Below are 21,427 nucleotides of genomic sequence, written 5' to 3' on the forward strand. Positions count from 1 at the left end.
TGCATAATAATACACAAAATGAAAAATTAATTGTTCAGGTAGTGATTGGAACTGCTTTAATGATTTGTATATGTTTTGTTTCCAAAGGTCTATAGGATGCATTATCTCCATAGTCAATGCAACGTTGAAAAGTCTAATTTATTCAGAATCCCACAGTATGGGCAAAGTAAAAGTTTATGATTTTTAATGCAAATGAGAGATGTAATGAAAATAATTTAAACAAACAGAACATTATCAATTATTTTAAAGTTTTATATCATACTCCATCTGTGAATAGGAACTAGAAATTCCTGTTCCCTCAGAGTAAACCATCAAAATTGTGAACAGAAACTTCTACCTTGTTTTACCTGCTATAAATGTGCTTGAAGAATAAGCTAATCTGTGAAACAATGCTGAATAATTAACAGACCAGAGAGAAGTTGTATATTTCAGCCTTATAAACATTGCCCATGAAAAGTGGTATGTAGTAAAGTACAAATGAACAGTACAGATAATAATATAGTTTAGAAAGATGCATAAGAGGAAGTAATTTCATTAGCAATGAGCCAGGTCTCTCTTTTGATTCTGTGATGAAAAATACATTGCCTACTATCAGGATAGTTCATAAACTAGGCATCTATAGTATGTGTCCCTTCTACACTATATACCAAACTAATGGAATAAAAGCTATCAAGCCACTACTACATAAAATTATGTCTTTAATTTTAGCCATAAGAAATTAAAATAAAAATATGGTATCTTTTTATATATTATTACTTCTATTAACTTGTGAGATATGAGAATCACTGTTCACCATGTAGAAGTTTTAATCTCAAATTAAATACTCCTCAGGACTTATGTCTTGAGGTTATTCTTAATTAGATCAAGAAGATTAAGTGTTCAGTAGAATCAGAGATGTCTGAACATGACTCCCTTTTCAATATGACTGAAAAATGACTCATTTATCACTGTTTTTCATTTTCTCCTTCTAGAATTGAAACAGTCATTCCAAGGTCACTATGGTTAAAATAAAGGCTCTTTCAATTTGGTATTAAAAAGCCCAAATTTGGTCTATTTTGGTGGTACATTTTTTCTTATGACCATTTCATACTCATATATTATTTTGGTGAGCATTTTGTTTGTATGGGTTATATTAATATATCCCAATATTTACCATGTGAAAAGTTAAAATTGATCAATGTAGCTATGGAGAATTACATCTACGCAGTAGGCTTTTTTAAAAATAAAAACAATGTGGCTAATTTCGTGGTCACCAATGGTCTTGAAATGTCCTTTAATTTTTTTCCTAGGGTAGCTCCACTGATAATCATTTTATTCTCTCTCTCTCTCTCTCTCTCTCTCTCTCTCTCTCTCTCTCTCTCTCTCTCTCTCTGCCTGTCTCTGCCTATCTCTCTGAAAGCTTTATTTATTTCGCACTTCTGGAGTATAATTTGCTGAACACATGAGTATACTTGTATATTTTTTTCATCAAAATGTCATGTCAAAAAGACACCTGCTGTGTTTGTAGTACAGAGAACGGGTCCAGTGGAATAGGGTCAAGTGGTATGAATGGGTTCATGGGTCTGCTGCTATGCTCCTCTTCGTTTTAAGTTTTTGTTTTATTCATATCTAATGCAGCTAGTATATTAGTCCACACACTAATATCTGTGTCCCTTTAGTTCCTAAAGTAGTTGTGGATAAGGATGAATAACCTTTTATTTGGCTAATAGTGAACTGCTATTGAAAGTCTACCCCTTGATAGTGATTTTTTTCAGACAATAATGTAACTTAAGGGGAACACTATGAATCAAACTTGGTGTCCTTACTAGCAATCTTGCATATGAAAACAATAACCCTATAACACTGGAGTCCCTCTGAAAGAATAAGGTGGCTTTGTATTAATTAATCATAATGAAATTTAAAAATAAATAAATCTGATCAACAACTAAACTCCAGATGTGCAAGAGACAATGGAAAACCATAATTTGAAAAACCAAAGCAACATTAGACCTTCAAAAATTGCTAATCCCAGTAGAATTAGTCTCCAGTAAGCATTAGTTACATGAAATTTTAGTTAGGTGATAAAAAAAGATAATTATAACATGTTCAAAGAAATGAAAGAAGACACAGGAAAACTGAAGGAATTGTAAGAGAACTCAAATGAAATAATAAAATAAATAAACTCAAGAGAATAATAAAGTAAAAATAACTTATGAAAGAATAATCCAAATATAACAATACTGAAGAAAAAACAAATTTAAATATTGGAAAAGAAAAAATGTGAATCAAATGAAAATGCCTGTAGAATGTCTCAACACTAGAATGGACCAAGGATGGGACACCAAAGCTGCATCTGACATTAAGATGGAGGAATCAGAATATTCCAAGAAGCCCTCAGATGAATTTATCCAAAAGTATGGCTGATGGGTTCAAGATAAACAGCATTTTACAATAATACCAAATTAGTATAATAGAGAAAGAAATTTCCATTCAAAAGGCATAAAAACTGTTTTCAGCAATGTAATGCAGAAAATGTCCCAGTTATGAAAAGAGAGTGCCAATCTAGATATAAGAAGCATTTAGGACATGAACAGAAAATAAACACGAAATAGCTTCCCTTCAATTAAACCACTAACTACAGAGACTCCCCCCAAAAAGTATACGGACAGCAGTACAAGAGACATCACACACAAAAACAGGCTTCTGGGAGTAGCATTAACAATGCAAAAAATACTAAAATAAAAAAAAAAAAAACAGGAAATGATATATTTCAAGTTTTGAAAGACAACTACCACCGTAAATTACTATACTCAGTAAAATTATTTGCACGAATTTAAGGAAAAAGAAAGCCTTTTCATGATAAACAACAACAATAAACAGGCTAAACACATTCGTGACTACTAAGCCAGCTCTATGGAAGAGAGTTGAAGGAGTTATTTGGAAGGAAAGAGACCACAGGAAAAATAAACTACACTTCTGTAATAGTTTGGCAGAGGAATAAGAAAACCCCAAATCACAAAACAATAAACTATCAGGAATTAATGTACATCTTTCAACAATAAAGTGATTATGACAGGTATTAATTCCCTAGACAAAAGACAAAGACTAGAAGACAAGGTTAAAAACAGGAGGTATTGATTTGTTCCCTCCAAAGAAATGAGAGTTCTTATGCTGAACGGATGTAAAATGTTTTTTTCCTAAGCAATTGAAACAGCAACAACAAACTCTTTACCATTGGTATAATTAAAACAACAGATATACAGAACAAAAAGACAGTTGATTTCTCAATGGGTACTTTGAAATCCAGGAAAGGATGAAACAATGTAATCCAAGTTCTAAATAAATACAGATACCATTCCAGACTACTGTACCTGGAAAAACAATTTGCTAGAGTTGAAGGAGCACGAAAAACTTACTATATAAAAATAGCTAACAGAATTAACATCCATTAAACCAGCCCTACAGGGTACACTGGAAACAGTAACTTGAGCTTAAAAGAGGACTGAGCATAACTGAAAGACCATAGGGAAAAAATGAAGACATAATTACTGACACATAAAATATGACTAAGAACACAACAACAAAATGAATATGACCATTAGTAATAACTTCAAATATAAATGACCCCAACTCTCCAACCAAAAGGCATGGCTCACTGAATGGATTAAGAAATGAAGGATTTTATATTTAAAAATGGGAAACACATTAAAATGAACATATTGAAAAAAAGTGCTGCAAACAAATGTGGTCAGGAAGCAAACAGGCATGTTTGCTTAATATTTGAATGTCTGATAAAAACAAACATCAAAGTAAAATTGATCAGAGGAGATAAAAGGACACATTCAAGTCAAAGGAATAATTAGTCAAACGGAATAAAATTCCAAACACACATGCACCAAACTCTGGTGTACCCATTTTCATAAATAGTATAAGACTGATATTAATGACACAGATTAGTAACAGCCCAACAACTGTAGGTGATTTAAATACCCCTCTTCTTCCAATAGACAGCTCATCTGGACAAAAAAACCCTCAGAAATAAATGACATCATATGTCAAATGGACTCAACAGATAACTATAGAATATTCCACCCAACACCAAATAATACATATTCTACTCAGTAGTACATAGTAAGTAGTACATAGACCAACCATATCTTGGGACATGAAATAAATCTTTATAAATTAAAAAAGATAGAAATAACTCTTTATATCCTACTGAACAACAATATAACAAAAAACACAAACTCATGGAGATTAAACAACTCATTACTAAACGATGATTGTGCCAAAGAAGAAATCAAGATAGAAATAGAAACCTTCATGGAAATAAATGAAAGTGAAAACATAGTACAACAAAACACCTCCTACGAGGGAAATTTATGGCTCTGCGAGACTATATTTAAAACCAGAAAAAGCAAAAATAATTGACTTAATGCTGCAACTAAAAATTTTGGAAAAGCCAGGGCAAACAAACTCCAAACACAGTTGATGGCAAGAAATAGTAAAATTCAGAAAATATAATGATATAGGTATGAAGAAAACAATACAAAGAATCAGTGAATCCAAGAGCTGATTGTTTGAGAAGATAAGCAAGATTGATATACTCCTGGTCCAGCTAATCACAAAAAACAAAACAAAAACAAACAAACAAAATAAAACAAAACGAAAAACCCAGAAACACACCAACCTAGCTCAAACCTGTGAACTCTCTTTGTGTGTCTCATCTTGCCTTTCTCCACTTCCTCCAACTATCTGCCATTTGTAAGCCCATAAGCCTATTTCTAGACCTGTGGCCATGAATTCTTCACTCATGAGGCCTCCTTATATGACTTAACTCAGATGCATAGTATCTTCTGGTACAATGGAAACTAAATGGGAGGGAAGAGGCTTTCAAATGAGTGATAACAAACAGCTGCCTAATTTGGACTTAAGGTCAGATCATCAGGAGGGAAATCTATCTAGGTATTATAAACCTAGCTGACTCATGGGGCTAGTCAGGTCATTGACTTTAGAAAAGAATCTACTACCTGCACTTTGCTAGACCAGCATTAATTCCTTACTACATTCTAAATCATATCCTTATACCAACAGCTCTCACATCTCATCAAAGAAGTTTTTGTTTACAGAAAAATGGAAAGCATATTAGAATATGAACACAATGCAAATATCAAAAAGGAGTATGAGAAACATAACCCTATAGCATACATTTCCATCACATTCTACATCTAGAGTTCAGAAAACATCATGGACAAAGCTGGAGAAAGATTTTAAGAGCCAGTATATCAGGAATTCTGCTGTGCAATATAGTCTCTCCAAAATACAGCTCCATAAAAAAAGACAAGAAAAATCGCAATATCGATATACATGCCAATGTAGGAGGATGAAAACGTCATGGTGTCTTACCTGTAGACCAAGAACTATAGGTATCTAGTGACTACAGAGAGAGAGAGAGAGAGAGAGAGAGACAGACAGACAGACAAACACACACACACACACAACACACACAGAGAAAGAGAGGGAGAGAATATATGTATATGTATATGTACATGTATATGTATATAAAAAGAAGAAGTAAAATTTTCCAAGAAAACAGAGTACTAGAAGGTAAAGGGAGGGAGGAAGAGGATAGGGGTATGACACAGGAGAATATAATGAGTTCTTGTAAGAGAGTATTTATACATTTAATAAAATTTGAATTGATAGAAATGTAATTATTTATTTAAATTTTCCAATACTGTGAACATTACTACATATTAAAATGAGAATACTTATGCAATCAAATATCATATATTCCTAAGAATATTGAACTGTGATCATAAGAGAATAGAGATGGAAAATTATTTTTTAGGGTTTTTTCATGAAAAAGCTTTATCTCATAGTTCTCTAACAAAAAAGGTCTTAGGACTCAGAGATTTTTCAAAATATGTATTGAGAACCATTATTCTTAGTGGAAGTCTAAATGTTCTTTCTGCATTTGTTTTTGATCCTGAACTTCCAGTATACTGGTAAGTTTCACACAAATTTCCAACACACACAGATATCTTACAAATGAAAAACTATGTGACTTCTTTATATACAGCTTTGACTTGTCATCAGATCTGGGTTATGCAGATCTGATAGGGTCTGTAGTTATTTTTTTCAAAATTTGATATTCAAGATACTATTTAAAAATCTATCCTAGCCTCCTCTGCTGATTTTCTAAGATGCTATAGCACTATGTACATGATAAAAAGGTCACAAGAAAATAAAATGGAGCACAACAAAGATATTAAGTTTTTAGATGAACTAGTACTTAAAGGTCATGTTCAGAGCAACCTGAAAAAATACTTGCAAGTCAGTTCCTAATTCCATCAGTTTCATGTGAAGAATTAAGAGAAATCATAAAAGGTTTATATTACTGAATGCCACCCTAAATCCTGCAGAAAAATATGCGACAATGGTCTTCTTCCTACCTTTCGCTTAATGTTTGCAAGAAGATAGGCTTCTCCCCTTTTGAAAAGTGGATGCTGAAATTCAATAGTTATTTTATTCTCCTGGCTAGTCTTTTCACTCTGCAGTGCAATCACCTTTCGGAAACCATCTAGTATAAAGGGGAAAAAAACAAAAATTATCAATAAGAAGAAATGCCATAGAATCGATTCTAATTAGAAATTTGGAATGATCAGAAGAAGTAATATTCAAAATGTTTGATGTCATAAAAATAACTGGTATACTCTAGAAAAGTTTAATTTTAAACTTGAGAACGACTACCTCTTACTGTTCTTTTTTTCATATTATTGTTTTTATTTTTATTTTATTTTTATTAGATATATTCTTTATATCTAATAAAATGATTTCCCCTTTCCTGGTTCCCCCCTCCCCAAAAGCCCTATAAGCCATCTTCCCTCCCCCGTTCTTTTTTTTAATGTTTTTTATTCGATATATTCTTTATTTACATTTGAAATGATTTCCCCTTTCCTTAATCCCCTCTCATGCAAGTCCCATAAGCCCTCTTCCCTCCCCCTGTTCCCCCATCCACCCCTTCTTACTTCTCTGTCCTGGTATTCCCCTACACTGCTGCACTGAGCCTTTCCAGGACCGGGGGCCTCTCCTTCCTTCTTCTTGGACATTATTTGATATGTTGATTGTGTCTTAGGTATTCCAAGCTTCTGGGCTAATATCCACTTATCAGTGAGTGCATACCATGAGTGTTCTTTTGTGACTGGGTTACCTCACTTAGGATGATGTTCTCCAGCTCCATTCATTTGTCTAAGAATTTCATGAATTCATTGTTTCTAATGGCTGAATAGTACTCCATTGTGTAGATATACCACATTTTTTGCATCCACTCTTCTGTTGAGGGATACCTGGGTTCTTTCCAGCATCTGGCTATTATAAATAGGGCTGCTATGAACATAGTAGAACATGTATACTTATTACATGCTGGGGAATCCTCTGGGTATATGCCCAGGAGTGGTATAGCAGGGTCCCCCAGAAGTGTCATGCCCAGTTTTCTGAGGAACCACCAGACTGATTTCCAGAGTGGTTATGTCTGTGGTGTGTGTGTGTGTGTGTGTGTGTGTGTGTGTGTGTGTGTGCAGGTATATGAGCTGGCGTGGTCTTTTATATGGGAGTATTTGGAGGCCTGGGCTTGATGCCATGATGTTGTCTTCAATCGCCCTTTCACTTTATGTTGCCTTGTATTTTTTTTTTTTTATTATTCGATATAATTTATTTACATTTCAAATGATTTCCCCTTTTCTAGCCCCCCCACTCCCCGAAAGTCCCGCAAGCCCCCTTCTCTTCCCCTGTCCTCCCACCCACCCCTTCCCACTTCCCCGTTCTGGTTTTGCTGAATACTGTTTCACTGAGTCTTTCCAGAACCAGGGGCCACTCCTCCTTTCTTCTTGTACCTCATTTGATGTGTGGATTATGTTTTGGGTATTCCAGTTTTCTAGGTTAATATCCACTTATTAGTGAGTGCATACCATGATTCACCTTTTGAGTCTGGGTTACCTCACTTAGTATGATATTCTCTAGCTCCATCCATTTGCCTAAGAATTTCATGAATTCATTGTTTCTAATGGCTGAATAGTACTCCATTGTGTAGATATACCACATTTTTTGCATCCACTCTTCTGTTGAGGGATACCTGGGTTCTTTCCAGCATCTGGCAATTACAAATAGGGCTGCTATGAACATAGTAGAACATGTATCCTTATTACATGGTGGGGAGTCTTCTGGGTATATGCCCAGGAGTGGTATAGCAGGATCTTCTGGAAGTAAGGTGCCCAGTTTTCGGAGGAACCGCCAGACTGATTTCCAGAGTGGTTGTACCAATTTGCAACCCCACCAGCAGTGGAGGAGTGTTCCTCTTTCTCCACACCCTCTCCAACACCTGCTGTCTCCTGAATTTTTAATCTTAGCCATTCTGACTGGTGTAAGATGAAATCTTAGGGTTGTTTTGATTTGCATTTCCCTAATGACTAATGAAGTTGAGCATTTTTTAAGATGCTTCTCCGCCATCCGAAGTTCTTCAGGTGAGAATTCTTTGTTTAACTCTGTACCCCATTTTTTAATAGGGTTGTTTGGTTTTCTGGAGTCTAACTTCTTGAGTTCTTTATATATATTGGATATTAGCCCTCTATCTGATGTAGGATTGGTGAAGATCTTTTCCCAATTTGTTGGTTGCCGATTTGTCCTCTTGATGGTGTCCTTTGCCTTACAGAAACTTTGTAATTTTATGAGGTCCCATTTGTCAATTCTTGCTCTTAGAGCATACGCTATTGGTGTTCTGTTCAGAAACTTTCTCCCTGTACCGATGTCTTCAATGGTCTTCCCCAGTTTTTTTTCTATTAGCTTCAGAGTGTCTGGCTTTATGTGGAGGTCCTTGATCCATTTGGATTTGAGCTTAGTACAAGGAGACAAGGATGGATCAATTCGCATTCTTCTGCATGCTGACCTCTGTTGCCTTGTATTTTGAGGCAGCATCTCTCACTGAACTTGGAATTTGCTTTTCTGTTTAAAGTGGCTGGCTATGTGAGCTTCCTGGGTATATCTAGATCTAAACAGACTATTCTCAATAGAGTAGTCTCAAATGGCTGGAAATGTTTAAAGAAAAGTTCAACATCCTTAGCCAGAAAGGCAATGTAATATAAACTACCTTGTGATTCCATCTTACAGCTGGCAGAATGACTAAGATTAATAAACAAGCGACAGCTCATGCTGGAGAGAATATAGAGGAAGGGAAACACTCTTCCATTGTTGGAAGTCATACAAACTTTTACAGCCACTATGGAAATAAGTATGGCGGTTCCTCAAAAAGATGGAAATCAAACTACTTCAAGATCTAGCTATACAACTCTTGGGCATAAATCTAAGGGATGCTTGACCTTACCACAAGGACACTTGTTTAACCATGTTTATTGGTGCTCTATTCATAATAGCCAGAAGCTGGAAACTTCCCAGGTGTCACTCAATAGGACAGTAGATAAAGACAATGTGGTCCATTTACATAATGGAGCATTACTCAGCTGTTAAAAATGACATCATGAACATTTTAAGGAACTGGGTAAAACTAGAATAAATAATTCAGAGTGAGGTGCCAGACCTAGAAAGATAAATATGGTATGTAGTCACTTATATATGGATATTAGCTGTTAAATAAATGATAACCAAGCTACAATCAATAGATCCAGAGAGGTTGAATATCAGAAAAAGACTAGGGATAACATGTGGAGCTCTGTAGAAGGGGGATGAAATAGATTTTACAGGGTTACTGGGAATGGGGGAACTGGAGTGAGAGGATTAATTGGAGAGGATGAGGGAAAATCTTGTTAGTGGAGAAATGGCAGAGAAAGACAGCTAGAATTGAGGGGCATTTGAGGGGTGATATGAAAACCTAGTAGAGTGGAAACTTTCTAAAATATATAAGGGCTATTCTAATGAAGTCTCCAAATAATGAGGAAGGCAGAGACCTAACTGGCTATCTCTTATCACCAAATAAAGCTTCCAGTACCAGGACCAGGTTACTTAGAATTGAATTGTTGGCCAAAGGGGTCCAAAGAAATTCCTCAAATAACTCAGGCTGTTACCAAGGTAATGGACTGATGTCTGAAAACTGACAGCAAGACCCCATTGCCAATGGGGGCTTGTATGCATTTGTGTATGTGTCTGTCTCTGTGTCTCTGTGTATGTCTTTATGTATAAAATATACAACTCATTAAACATGGAGATATTGAGCTGATGCCTACATAGATCCTTCACTTCTATTTTGATATGGAAAGGTACTGTGCAGGCTATCAAAAAGAGAAGAAAATAGAAAACAAAGAAAAAAGAGATGCAAGCACCAACTCACCAATCCAGACATAAAACTTCCGATCTATAATCTATCTTGTATGCAAAAGAGGCTATGGCAATGGTGGCACAAAGCAATATCTAATTTAACTTAAGGCTCACTCCACAAGATGGAACACATACCCAATACTGCTTGTATCAATAAGAACCATGGACTAGATAGCCCAGAGTCCTAGGGCAAAACCAAATACTACTGGACTAAAAATGTAACAATAAAATTACTCCTAATATTATGTTATACTCATAGATAAGTGGCCGTATTCAGCCAACATCAGAGAAGCTTCCTCCTGCAGCAGATGAGTATAAATGCAGAGACTAACAGGCAGATATTAAGGAGAGGGAGGAGAGAGAGAGAGAGAGAGAGAGAGAGAGAGAGAGAGAGAGAGAGAGAGAGAGAGAGAGAGACAGAGAGAGAGACAGAGACAGAGACAGAGAGAGACAGAGAGAGAGAGAGAGAGAGAGAGAGAGAGAGAGAGAGAGAGAGAGATCTTGGAACTCATAGTTCCAGATGGGATATCTGTATCAAATTCCTTGTACTGGAGCTCATGAAACCCATCACAATAGGAGGCAGAATGAGTTTAAGAACAAGAGGGGATGGAGGACATTAGGAAGGCAAAGACCTCTATATCAATGGATAAATGTTCATATGAACTCAGAGATTGAAGCAGCAAGCATAGAATCTGCTTAGGTCTGTACCTGTAAAGTTTGTATGGCAGTTACACATTTTTCCAGTCTGTTTTTATCATGAAAGTTATTTTCATTCCTCATCAATTATGACTGATAAATTTGCCGAGTTATGCTTGATAATCTGCTCGAAATGGGTCCCTTACAAGTACCTCTCTGGTGCTTACAGAGAGTTCTGAGGTGGGGCAGTGATCTGGGCATCTGCAGTGATTCCCAACAGTTGAAGAGCCGATATGAGGAGATCTCTTTATCAGATAGCCTAGGACATAGAAAGGAATGGGGCCTAGCTTGAGGTGAGGCAGTGTGGGATCCCAAAACATTTTTCTACTCTTACTTAGTGTAGTATTGAAATTCTTAGTTAAAGCAATAAGAGAAAAAGAAGCAAAAAGCCAAAAAAAACCCCCAAAAACCCAAATGAAACATGAGGAGATAAACTTACCCTTATTTGCAGATGACATAATTCTGTACATAAGACACAGTAAATACGCCACCCAAAATTTGAACTGATAAGCCCTTTCAGCAAAATTTCAGGATATAAAAATTAACCCCCAGATAAGAAGTATTCCTACATACCTATAACAAATATGCTGAAGAAATTAGAGAAACAATCTTATTCACAATTGTTGACAAGCCCTGCCCCAATCCTGAAATAGACCTAACCAAGGAAAGGAAAGGCTTATAATGTGAAAATCTGAAAATATTCAAGAGAAAAAGAAGACATTAAAATATGGAATTACCTTTCATATGCATACATTAGAAGAGCCCATACTGTGAAAATGGTTATCATATGAAATGCAATTTATAGAATTCAACCCCTATCAAAATTCTGATATCATTCTTCATAGAAGAAGAAAAAGATCTTAAAATTTAGTACATATAATGCTTCAGATACACACACAAAAAAAAACACCAAAAAAAGAGTAATAAAGAGGGTACTGCTATACTTAATTACCTAATTTTAAGTAATATTACAGAGAAGCAGCAACAAAACCAGCACAGTACTAGGACAAACACACACAAGTAAATCAATGGAAAATAATAGAAGATCCAGATAGAAACTCACACAGCCATAGACACATGATTAGACAGCACTGCTAACAAAAACATTCAGAGGAGAAAACAAACTTATTTAATAAATGGTGCTGGGAAAATTGAATAGCTACATAAGAGCAAATGAATACAGCATATTACCTCTCACTTTGACCAACAACAAGAACAACAAAAAATACTCCAAACCCATCAAAAATTTCAATGTAAAAACCTGAAAATCAGACCTGTTAGAGGAAAAATAAAACACTACAAATAATAAACACAGATAATGTTACTCACAACATGAGGGTGGTAATCAACAAATGAGATAGTGAAATTATAAAGCTTCTGTACAGCAAAAGAAACAGTTATTTAAGTGAAGCTACATCCTTTAGCATGAGAGAAAAAATTTACCAATAGTATATTTAAGTGTATTAATACATAGAATTTACAAATTATTTTAAAATTGAAACAAGAAAATAAGCTAAGGAACTGAACAGACACTTCTGAAAGAAGTTCAAATGCCCAATGAAATAGTTTTAAATGTTCAACAACCTTAGGTGGCAGGGCAATGAGAATTAAAGCTGTTAAAACTCCCTTTAACCATATTCTGACTAGTTATCATCAAGAAAATATATTACAACAAATGCTGGTGAGGATGTAAGGAAAGAAAAACCCTATTCACTGTCAGTAGGAATGTAAACTGGCAGAGTCACTATGGAAATTAGGGTGGAATTTTTTTCAGGAAAACTAAAAGGATAACTACATATGATACAGCTAGATGACTCATGGGGATATATGCAAAGGACTATCTTACTAGAAACATTCCTGGGTATCCATGTTCATAACTGCTCTATTCACAATAGGAATGGAAAGGAAACCAGCCTAACTGTCCACCAACTGTTTAACGAACAATGAAAATGTAGTATATAAATAAAATGAAGTTTTATTATTCCAAAACAGAAATGAAATTATAAAATCTGCAGGCAAGTGGGCAGAACTGAAAAATATTATATTCTCAAGCTTAGAAGACAAACACAATACTTTTTTGGTCATGTAGACTCTAGGGCCTACTTTTTGTATTTATATGGAAGTCAGTATCTATAGAGAAAATTAGGGTGAAATGGAAAGGTACATGAGAGGAGAAATAAGATCTTAAGAAAAGGGGTGAGGAGGGCAATAGAATACATCTTCAGTTAAGAGCATGGTCCCAGTGCCCATGAAGTAATGAGGTTATACCTAGCTTAATGTACTTATCTGTGCTTAATTAATAGCAGAAAATTGCCCAAATGTGATCTAAAAGGAAACATTTATTTAAATAATTACTTTCTAAAGGATTATTTTCTATCATTTTGTGAGAAGGTTAACTTTATTTCCAATCTCTACATGCTTTATTAAAGCAGATAACACAAAACTAATGACATGAGGGCTCTCATTTTTTTCTCATTAAAAAAATCATACTTTTTAAAGACAAATATAATTTCTTTCCCTTTAGAACATACTTACAAACTAGTTACCACAATCTCTGGCCACCAGAATCTATAACTCTAAGTAGTATTCTTATCAATTATGCATTTTGAAAGATCTGGAATTGGCACAGGAAACCCCAAGACCAAGTTCTCAGCACAAAGATTTATTTGCCACAGAAAGTCAAAAGGCAGGGAATAAGAGACAAAAACAGGAGACAGAGGACAAGGGAGAATGGAAAATAAACAAGGGAGATGCAGGGCTGCTATTTGCCTTGGAGAAATAAAGGACTGTCTCTGGATGGCATGAAGACAGCTATGGCCCATAGGCAAATGGTAATTTTCAAAGAGAAACAAAGGGAAAATCATTGCTACGGTGAATTAGTTTATCTTGATTAGGCATGTTAACTAGGGTAATCAAAAGGCAGATTTTGATTGCTTCCAGATTTTCATAGCTGGGCCTTGGTGGTCAGTTTCAGGAGGAAGAAGTGGCCAAGTAAGGGAATAGACTTTTGTGGCTATCTTTAAATATATAATCTAATAATTTAGCAAAGCAGAAGAAATAGGAGCAGGGCAAGACCTGCTAGAGTCATGTTTGCCACACTCGGCCTTCTAGAGCCCTTCACATTTTACAAACATTTAATGAACACCATTTAATCACACATAACTAGTGTGCCAAATTCTGTGAAGGATTTATAAGTCAATCAGATGAAATTCTTGTTTGTAAGAAGATAACAAAACAGAAAATACAAATATATTCACAATTTTAACATATACTTGGGAACATATAAGAGGCAAAAATTCATTATGTCTAGATGGGAATATTTCAAGTGTATTTATAGTAAAACCCACAAAATGTAGATAGCCAGTGTTATCTATCTTGAAAATTAATTAACAAGAATAAAAACACTCATGAATGTATGAAAGCACACAGAATTCAAATATGAACCTACATGAGTGACTGCATGTATCAGAGCCTACATATGTAAATATGCAAATATCTGCTTAGAGAGAATTTGAATGTTTTTCCGGAAAAGGGAGCACATAGAGAGAGGTTCTGCATCTGCATGAATACAAGTGAGAACATAGAGAAGACTCTTGACTTGAGCCAAGACTAGTGATCACAAATACACAGATGTTCTACTTGTAATCAAGTGAGTGACTACATAGAAATATATGCTGTGCCACCAGTTATCTTTCACTTTCTTCTTTCCTTCCTCCCTTTGTTGCCCCTCTCTCTTTCAGAAGATAAATAGCAGGAGTTTGCTCGCTCCACTGTATGGGTTCCAGGAACTGAACTCAGGTCATCAGGCTTTATGCACTGAGCCATCTCTGGGCTTGCCTCCACTTTTATACTCCTCTCTCTTCCCCCAATCTCCCTTTTCATTCTTTTCCCCCTGTTCTCTTTTCCTTCCTTTGTTCCTCCCCCTCCCCCGTCTTCTTTCTTTTCCCCTTGTTCCTTTCTTTTTCTCTCCCTCTTTTTTGCAAAGATTTACTATATTTTAAATTTTTTTTACTTTTAATTTTACATCCCAATTGCTGCTCTCCCCACTCCCCCCCTCACACAGTCCTTTCCCTCTTCTTCACTCCCCTTCTCCTCTGAGAGGGTGAGGCCACATCAAGTCTTTGCAGGGTTAGGCATTTTTTCTCCCACTGACACCAGAGAAGGCAGCCCTGTTGGGCAACAGATTCCACAGACAGACAACAGCTTTAAGGACAGTCCCCATCCTAGTAGTTGTGGGACCCACATGGCTACTGAGCTGCACATCTGCTATATATGTGCTGGGGGTTTCAGTCCAGCCTTGATATGCTGTTTGGTTGGTGGCTCAGTTTCTGAGAACTTCCAAGGGTCCATCCAGGTTAGCTGACTCTGTTGGTTTTCCTGTGGAGTTCCTAGCCCATTCAGGGCCTGCAATCCTTCCCCTTATTCTTCCATAAGAGTCCCTGACCAATATTTGGCTGTGAGTATCTGCATCTGCTGGGTAGAATCTTTCAGAGAATAGTTATTCCAGGCTCCTGCCTGCATAGTCCCAAAGAAGGTAAACAAGAATGAAAGCCCAAGCAAGGATGCTTGACTCTCACTTAGAAGTGGGGATAAATAGTCATTGGAAGCAGAGGGAGGGAGAGAATTGTGTGGAAGAGGGGATGGGGAGAGGAATGGGCTGGTTCAGGATCAGGTGTGGGGAGGGACAGGAGAGAGGGCCAGAGGGCCAGGAAAATGAATGAAAATCTGCAACTGCTGGATGTGTGTGTGTGTGGGGGGGGAACTCTAGGAAATCATTTCCAACTTTCCTTTCATTCCATAATCCTCTTCCACATATAACTCTTCTTTCCTCCTAATTCAAGGCCTCATTTTCTTTAATTAATGTTGTTGCATACACACACACACACACATGCATAGATTATATTTATAACTTGTTGAGTCTGTTTACTCTTGCTTGTGTGTAGAAGATTTCTGGGTTGACCACTTGGCATTGTTTAATCAATTAAGGGCCTTGTCTATGGGAAGATTAATTCTTCTACTCTCTATAGTCATCAGTTGCCTATATTTGTCTAGGGTTGGAGTCTTATGAGATTTACATTTTCCACATTAATATGTCTATTGGTGCTGTCTTTATTCAGGTCTTGTTTAGGATGTCATACTGTTGAGATATCATAGGGGATACTTGGGCTTCTAGCTTTTATAATCTTTCCATTTCATTTTTGACGTGTTGTACTGTAAATATATCCATTAGAGCTAGACATCCCATGAACTGCTGGTCAAAGATACTTCCTGCTCCCACTGTTATGAGTCCCATAAGAACACCAAGCTAAATAGCCATAACATATATGCAGAGCACTTAGCACAGACCCATGTCTCTGTGAGCTCCTAACCTTTTGATAAACCAACAGCACAATTTTCAAAGCAGCTGCAGTACTACACTCCCACCAATAGTGTATAGGTGTTCCCCTCCTTCCATAGGCACACGATCATTTGTTATTAATACTATTGCTGATGTTGGCCATCTGATCAGAGAGAATCATGAAGCCAATTTAATCTTTATTTCCCTGGTAACTAAGAATGTTGAACTGCTTTAAAAGTGTTTATTAGAAATTTTAGTTTTTAAATTATTTTTAATATTTTAAGATTATACTTACATCATTTCCCCTTTCCCATTCGTCTTCCCAAATGTTCCAATATACCCATCCTTACTTTCTTTCAAATTCACGGGTTCTTTTTTCATTAGTTGTTGTAATATACACATATGTAGTTACATCTATTTTTAAATGTCTAGATATAACCTGCTCAGTGTGTATAATAATATACACTATATATATGTGGTGTGTGTATGTGTGTGTGTGTATGTGTGTGTGTGTATGTGTGTGTGTGTGTGTGTGTGTGTGTGATCTTCTCTGGAGATGAGAATCTCTCCTGCTTTTTAGCATTTCTCAGTTCTTTTTGCTTGAAGCCTTCTGGGCTTTAAGGAACACAATCTTCTGGACAGAACATGGCCATTACACTCACAAACTCACTACAACTGTGCTTAACTGAACAAGACTTGCATCACCATATCATCGTGATACCTAATATGTCACTGAAGTACTCATGAGTACTGAGGGTGTACGTGTCAGTTTCTTCATTGTTGTTACTTGGTATGTTTTCCTTGCTCTAGGAAATAACCTCCTACCTATACTTGGGCAAGAAATTTCAACTAAATTCAGTGAATCTTGCATATCTATACCCAACAGAGGAAGATTTATTAGGAAGAACTGTTTCCATGGGAACAGGAAAACATGAGAAATGACGATGAACAAAAGGCAGTACATATGGAAGAAAGAAAGCTAGGGAGAAGAGGAAAGAATGAAGGCAGTGAAAAGATAAAGCTCTATACCAAGTAGTCAAATCAATCTTAAAGAAAATAAAGCTGGAGGGATCAGAGCATCAAGCTTTACAATACAGACAGACTTCAGCCGGGATCAAATTTTTGCCAACCCTTCTTTAGATGAAAGATAATACAGAAAATATATAAATAACTTCAAAAATCAAAACTGTCAATTTATAGATGAATCAATGAACAGAAGAAATAATTTTCAAAAGAAGAAATATAAATGGCCAATAACTATTCTATAAAGTGTTCTATATCCTTACCTATTAGGGAAATGGAAATTGAAACTATTTTGAGATTTCATCTTCTCACAGTTGAAGTAGGTCTCATCAATAAGGCAAATGACAACAAACACTAATGACTAAAGGGAAGCCCTCACACTGTTTATAAGAGTATAATTTCTATTGTGTAGCCACTATGAAAATTAATGTAGAGTTTTCTCAAAAACTCAAAAACATATTCAGCAAATGATTCAGCATTCTTCAGCAAATACATATTTATATTTATTGTCACTATATTCACAACAACAAGGAAATGAAAGCAACCTAGATATCTATCAAAACATGAATGGATAAAAATAGTGATATAACATATATATATATATATATATATATATATATATATATATATATATATGTGATGAAGTTTTACTCAGTCAAAAAATAAGGGAGGATGGTTGAATCTTTCTCAGAAGGGGAAATAAAATATTTATCAGAGGTGCATGGAAGGAGGGAACTGGATAGAAGAGAGGAGGGGGAGGGGAACTGGGTCAGGGTGGAGGCAGATATCCGTGGAGAGGCAATCTCTAGGAAGTGCCAGAGACCTAGGACAAGGGGTGGCCTCAGATGAGCAACTTGGTCTCCATGCGAGGCTCCTGACAGCTGGACCAGAGGATGTCCCTTAAATCTGTTGCCTGCCTGTGGATCCTGTTTCCCTAACTGGACTGCCTTGTCTGGCTTCAATGGGTGAGAATATGGCTAGTCCTGAAGTGCCTTGATGAGTAGGGGTGTGGAATGTGATAACTGGGAAGGTGACTCCTTCTTTTCAGAGGAGAAGGGGATAGGGGGATGGGGGATGATTTGTGAGGGGATTACAGGGAGGAGAGGGGAGATTGATATTGGGATATAAAGTTAATATATACAGAAAGAAAAAAGATAATCTGCCCCAAAATAAATAGAACTGGAAAATATTATTATTAAATGAGACAATTCAGTTTCTGAAAGCAAAACACTACATGTCCCCACTATGAGTGATCCTGCCTTCTGATTTTTTTTTTTATATTGAAGTGAGTGCTGGTAAAGAAACTGCAAGAGCTAATGAAAGTAAAAACACTTAAGAGAATCATTGTCTTTTCTCAGTAACTATGAAAATTAATCTTGTCTGTAGTTAAAGGGAAACTGATTAGATACTAAAGCCATAATGTTGAAAGATGAAGAGAAACAATGGGGTAAAATAACTACATGTATTAACTTCAGAGTTAATAAATAAGGCTTTAAGCTTACATTTTAACTATGCCTACAGCTATAGTTGCTATACCTTAAATATTTTAAGTGAAATATTGTATGTTGTTAATAAACATGAAGTTTCCATGCTTGTTATCCTGGATGATTTAAAGCACCACATTATATACTACTTCTCACATTTGGGCCTTGAGACTAGGCAGTAATTGGCCAATGAATGCACCAAATAGAAAGTCATTGGTTAATTACAGAGTAGATTTAAGTTTGCAATGGATTTTTTTGCCCTAATTGTGACTAGTAATAGTAGTAAGCATCAAGTCAGTCCCTCAGAGAAATTTTATTACCAAAAATAATCTGATAGTAGTTAAGGATATTTATGGCAATAGTACATCATTTTCCACTATAAAATATTCAATGCTTATTATGAAAATTTTAAGAGAAATAAAAATAAAAAACTTTTTAAAAAATTATCTTAAATGAAAGCAACCTTAATAATGGTATTACAAAAAATGATAAACACATATTAAATGTGGGGAATATTTATAAAACACTTGATTAAAATATTAAAATATTAAAGGTTAAATTTTATTTACCCTTATTTTCAAATAATGTGCCTTTTTGTGTTTATAGTGTTTCTAAACTAGTAACACAAAAATTATATTGAAAGATTAGGATCATGCAACAGTGTAATTCACACCTGTGCTATGTAAGGCTTTCTGAACTTAAAAGACTAGAGATAGGCAAACTAAAATATATGTAATAAAGGAAATGAGTTACCAAGCTATATAATCTGGATCAAAAACACTTAATCTCTTTAGCTCCCATTCTTTATCACTAGCACAGTAAGATTAAACTAGATAAATCTTTGGCCACATTCAGCTGTATGTATCTATAACTCAAAAATTTAAATTAGGTCTTTCCAGAAAGGAATTTTTTTGTGTCTTTGAGACCTGTCATGGTTCAAAGGAGAATGGCCACCATATATTTGAATACTTGGTCCCTAGTTGGTGAAACAGTTTGGAAAAGATGAGGAAATATGGCCTCTTTGGAGGAGGTGTGTCACTGGGGGTAGGATTTGAGGTTGCAAAAGTCTACACTTCCCAGTTATCTTCCTTTGCCTTGTGACTGTGTTTCAAGATGTGTGCTCTCAGCTATGCCCCTGTGCCATGTTTGTATGGCTGCTGCCATGATGCTGGACATGATGATCATGGACTCTAACTCTCTGAAACTGTACAACTCAAAAAATATTGCTTTATAACATAAATAAAAAAATAACTATGATAAAACTTCAATGATAAAAGCAAAGCAGGGTTTAAATAATATACTATAATAAAAGTTTTCACTCAACTTGCATTTATATTTATTCATTGAAAATAAAACAGATATTTTGTGACAAACAGTAATATTTGTACAATTAAATCATACTTACACATGTTGAGTTGTCGAATAAAGCTTGCTAGTCTGTTATGTTTGAAATATTTTGGTAGTACTTCTTTGGCAAAAGTTTCTTCATTCACAATCTGAAAGCTGTGACCATCCTTGTAAAAAAGAAAACCCAAAGAGTAGTTCATTTACTGGGAAAAAAGTAAGGTTTCACTAAGCAACAAATCAAATAGCTCATGAACCCCAAACTTGCAAAAAAAAAAAATTAAAGCCCAAAGTATGAAATTCTTCACACTGGAAGTATAACTCACTAGTTGAGTGCGTTTATAGCATGCATGCGGCTCTGGTTTCAATCCTTTATTATTGGGGAAATATACCATAAGGACACAGAATATGAGCAAAAGAAATAAGATGAAGGAAAATGTAATGGATTGATCATGAAAGCATATGTCTGAATAAAACCTCACAAATTAAATGTAAACAGGGGAAAGCAGACATGTTAGAGCATATCTGTAATCCCAGCACTTGGAAAGCAAAATCAGGAAGACTGAGAATTTTAGGTCAGCCTAGATCAAGGAAACTTTTTTTTCTACAAACTTGGGCAAAAAAAAAAAAAAATAGGAAGTAGTTACTTAAAATATTGTCAAGTGTAATGTTTAGTGTTAGTTGTCAACTGGACCAAGTCTAGAATCACCTGTGAGATGAACCTCAGAATCTATATCTATAGGGCATTATCCTGTGTTAAATACTGTGGGAAGACACCTCCTATTTGTAGGTAGGGCCATTCCCTGAGCCAAAGATCTTGGGCTGTATAAGGGGAGAGTAGGAGCAGAGAAACATATATGCATTCACACAGTATTCTGCTTCTTTATTATGGATGCAGTGTGACTAGGTTATTTAAGCTCCTGCCACTGTGACTTTCTCCATCATGATGGACTGTGACCTTGAACTATACCCTGATATATACATCCTTCTCCTTAAGTTGCCTGTTTCAAGATATTTTATCACAGCAACAGAAAACTAAGACACTATTATGTTTTCAAGAAAACTGTTTAAATTGTAAATTACTCTGAGATATAATTTTTCATCTATCAAACTGACAAAGACTAAAGAAGATATCAATCTCCACTGTTGGTAAATTAGCAAGAGTTCAGATGAACAGGAATTCATACTGTCAGAATTGACACAGTCTTAATATTACTAAAATAAATATTCAAAGTCC

General features: G+C 35.6%; 1 protein-coding gene across 1 annotated transcript in view; it reads right to left on the reverse strand.

Moving 5' to 3' along the window:
- The window catches only part of LOC127674495 (heat shock factor protein 3), a 48,603-nt gene that overhangs the window by 20,272 nt on the left and 6,904 nt on the right, over window positions 1–21,427 (reverse strand). Inside the window, exons 2-3 of the mRNA XM_052170252.1 lie at window positions 20,252–20,360; window positions 6,435–6,562 (exon numbers count right to left, since the gene is read on the reverse strand). Coding sequence (XP_052026212.1) covers window positions 6,435–6,562; window positions 20,252–20,360 — 237 coding nt within the window. The remainder of the gene's footprint in view (window positions 1–6,434; window positions 6,563–20,251; window positions 20,361–21,427) is intronic.

Source organism: Apodemus sylvaticus, chromosome X, assembly GCF_947179515.1.
Source record: "Apodemus sylvaticus chromosome X, mApoSyl1.1, whole genome shotgun sequence".
NCBI classification, from domain to species: Eukaryota; Metazoa; Chordata; class Mammalia; order Rodentia; family Muridae; genus Apodemus; species Apodemus sylvaticus.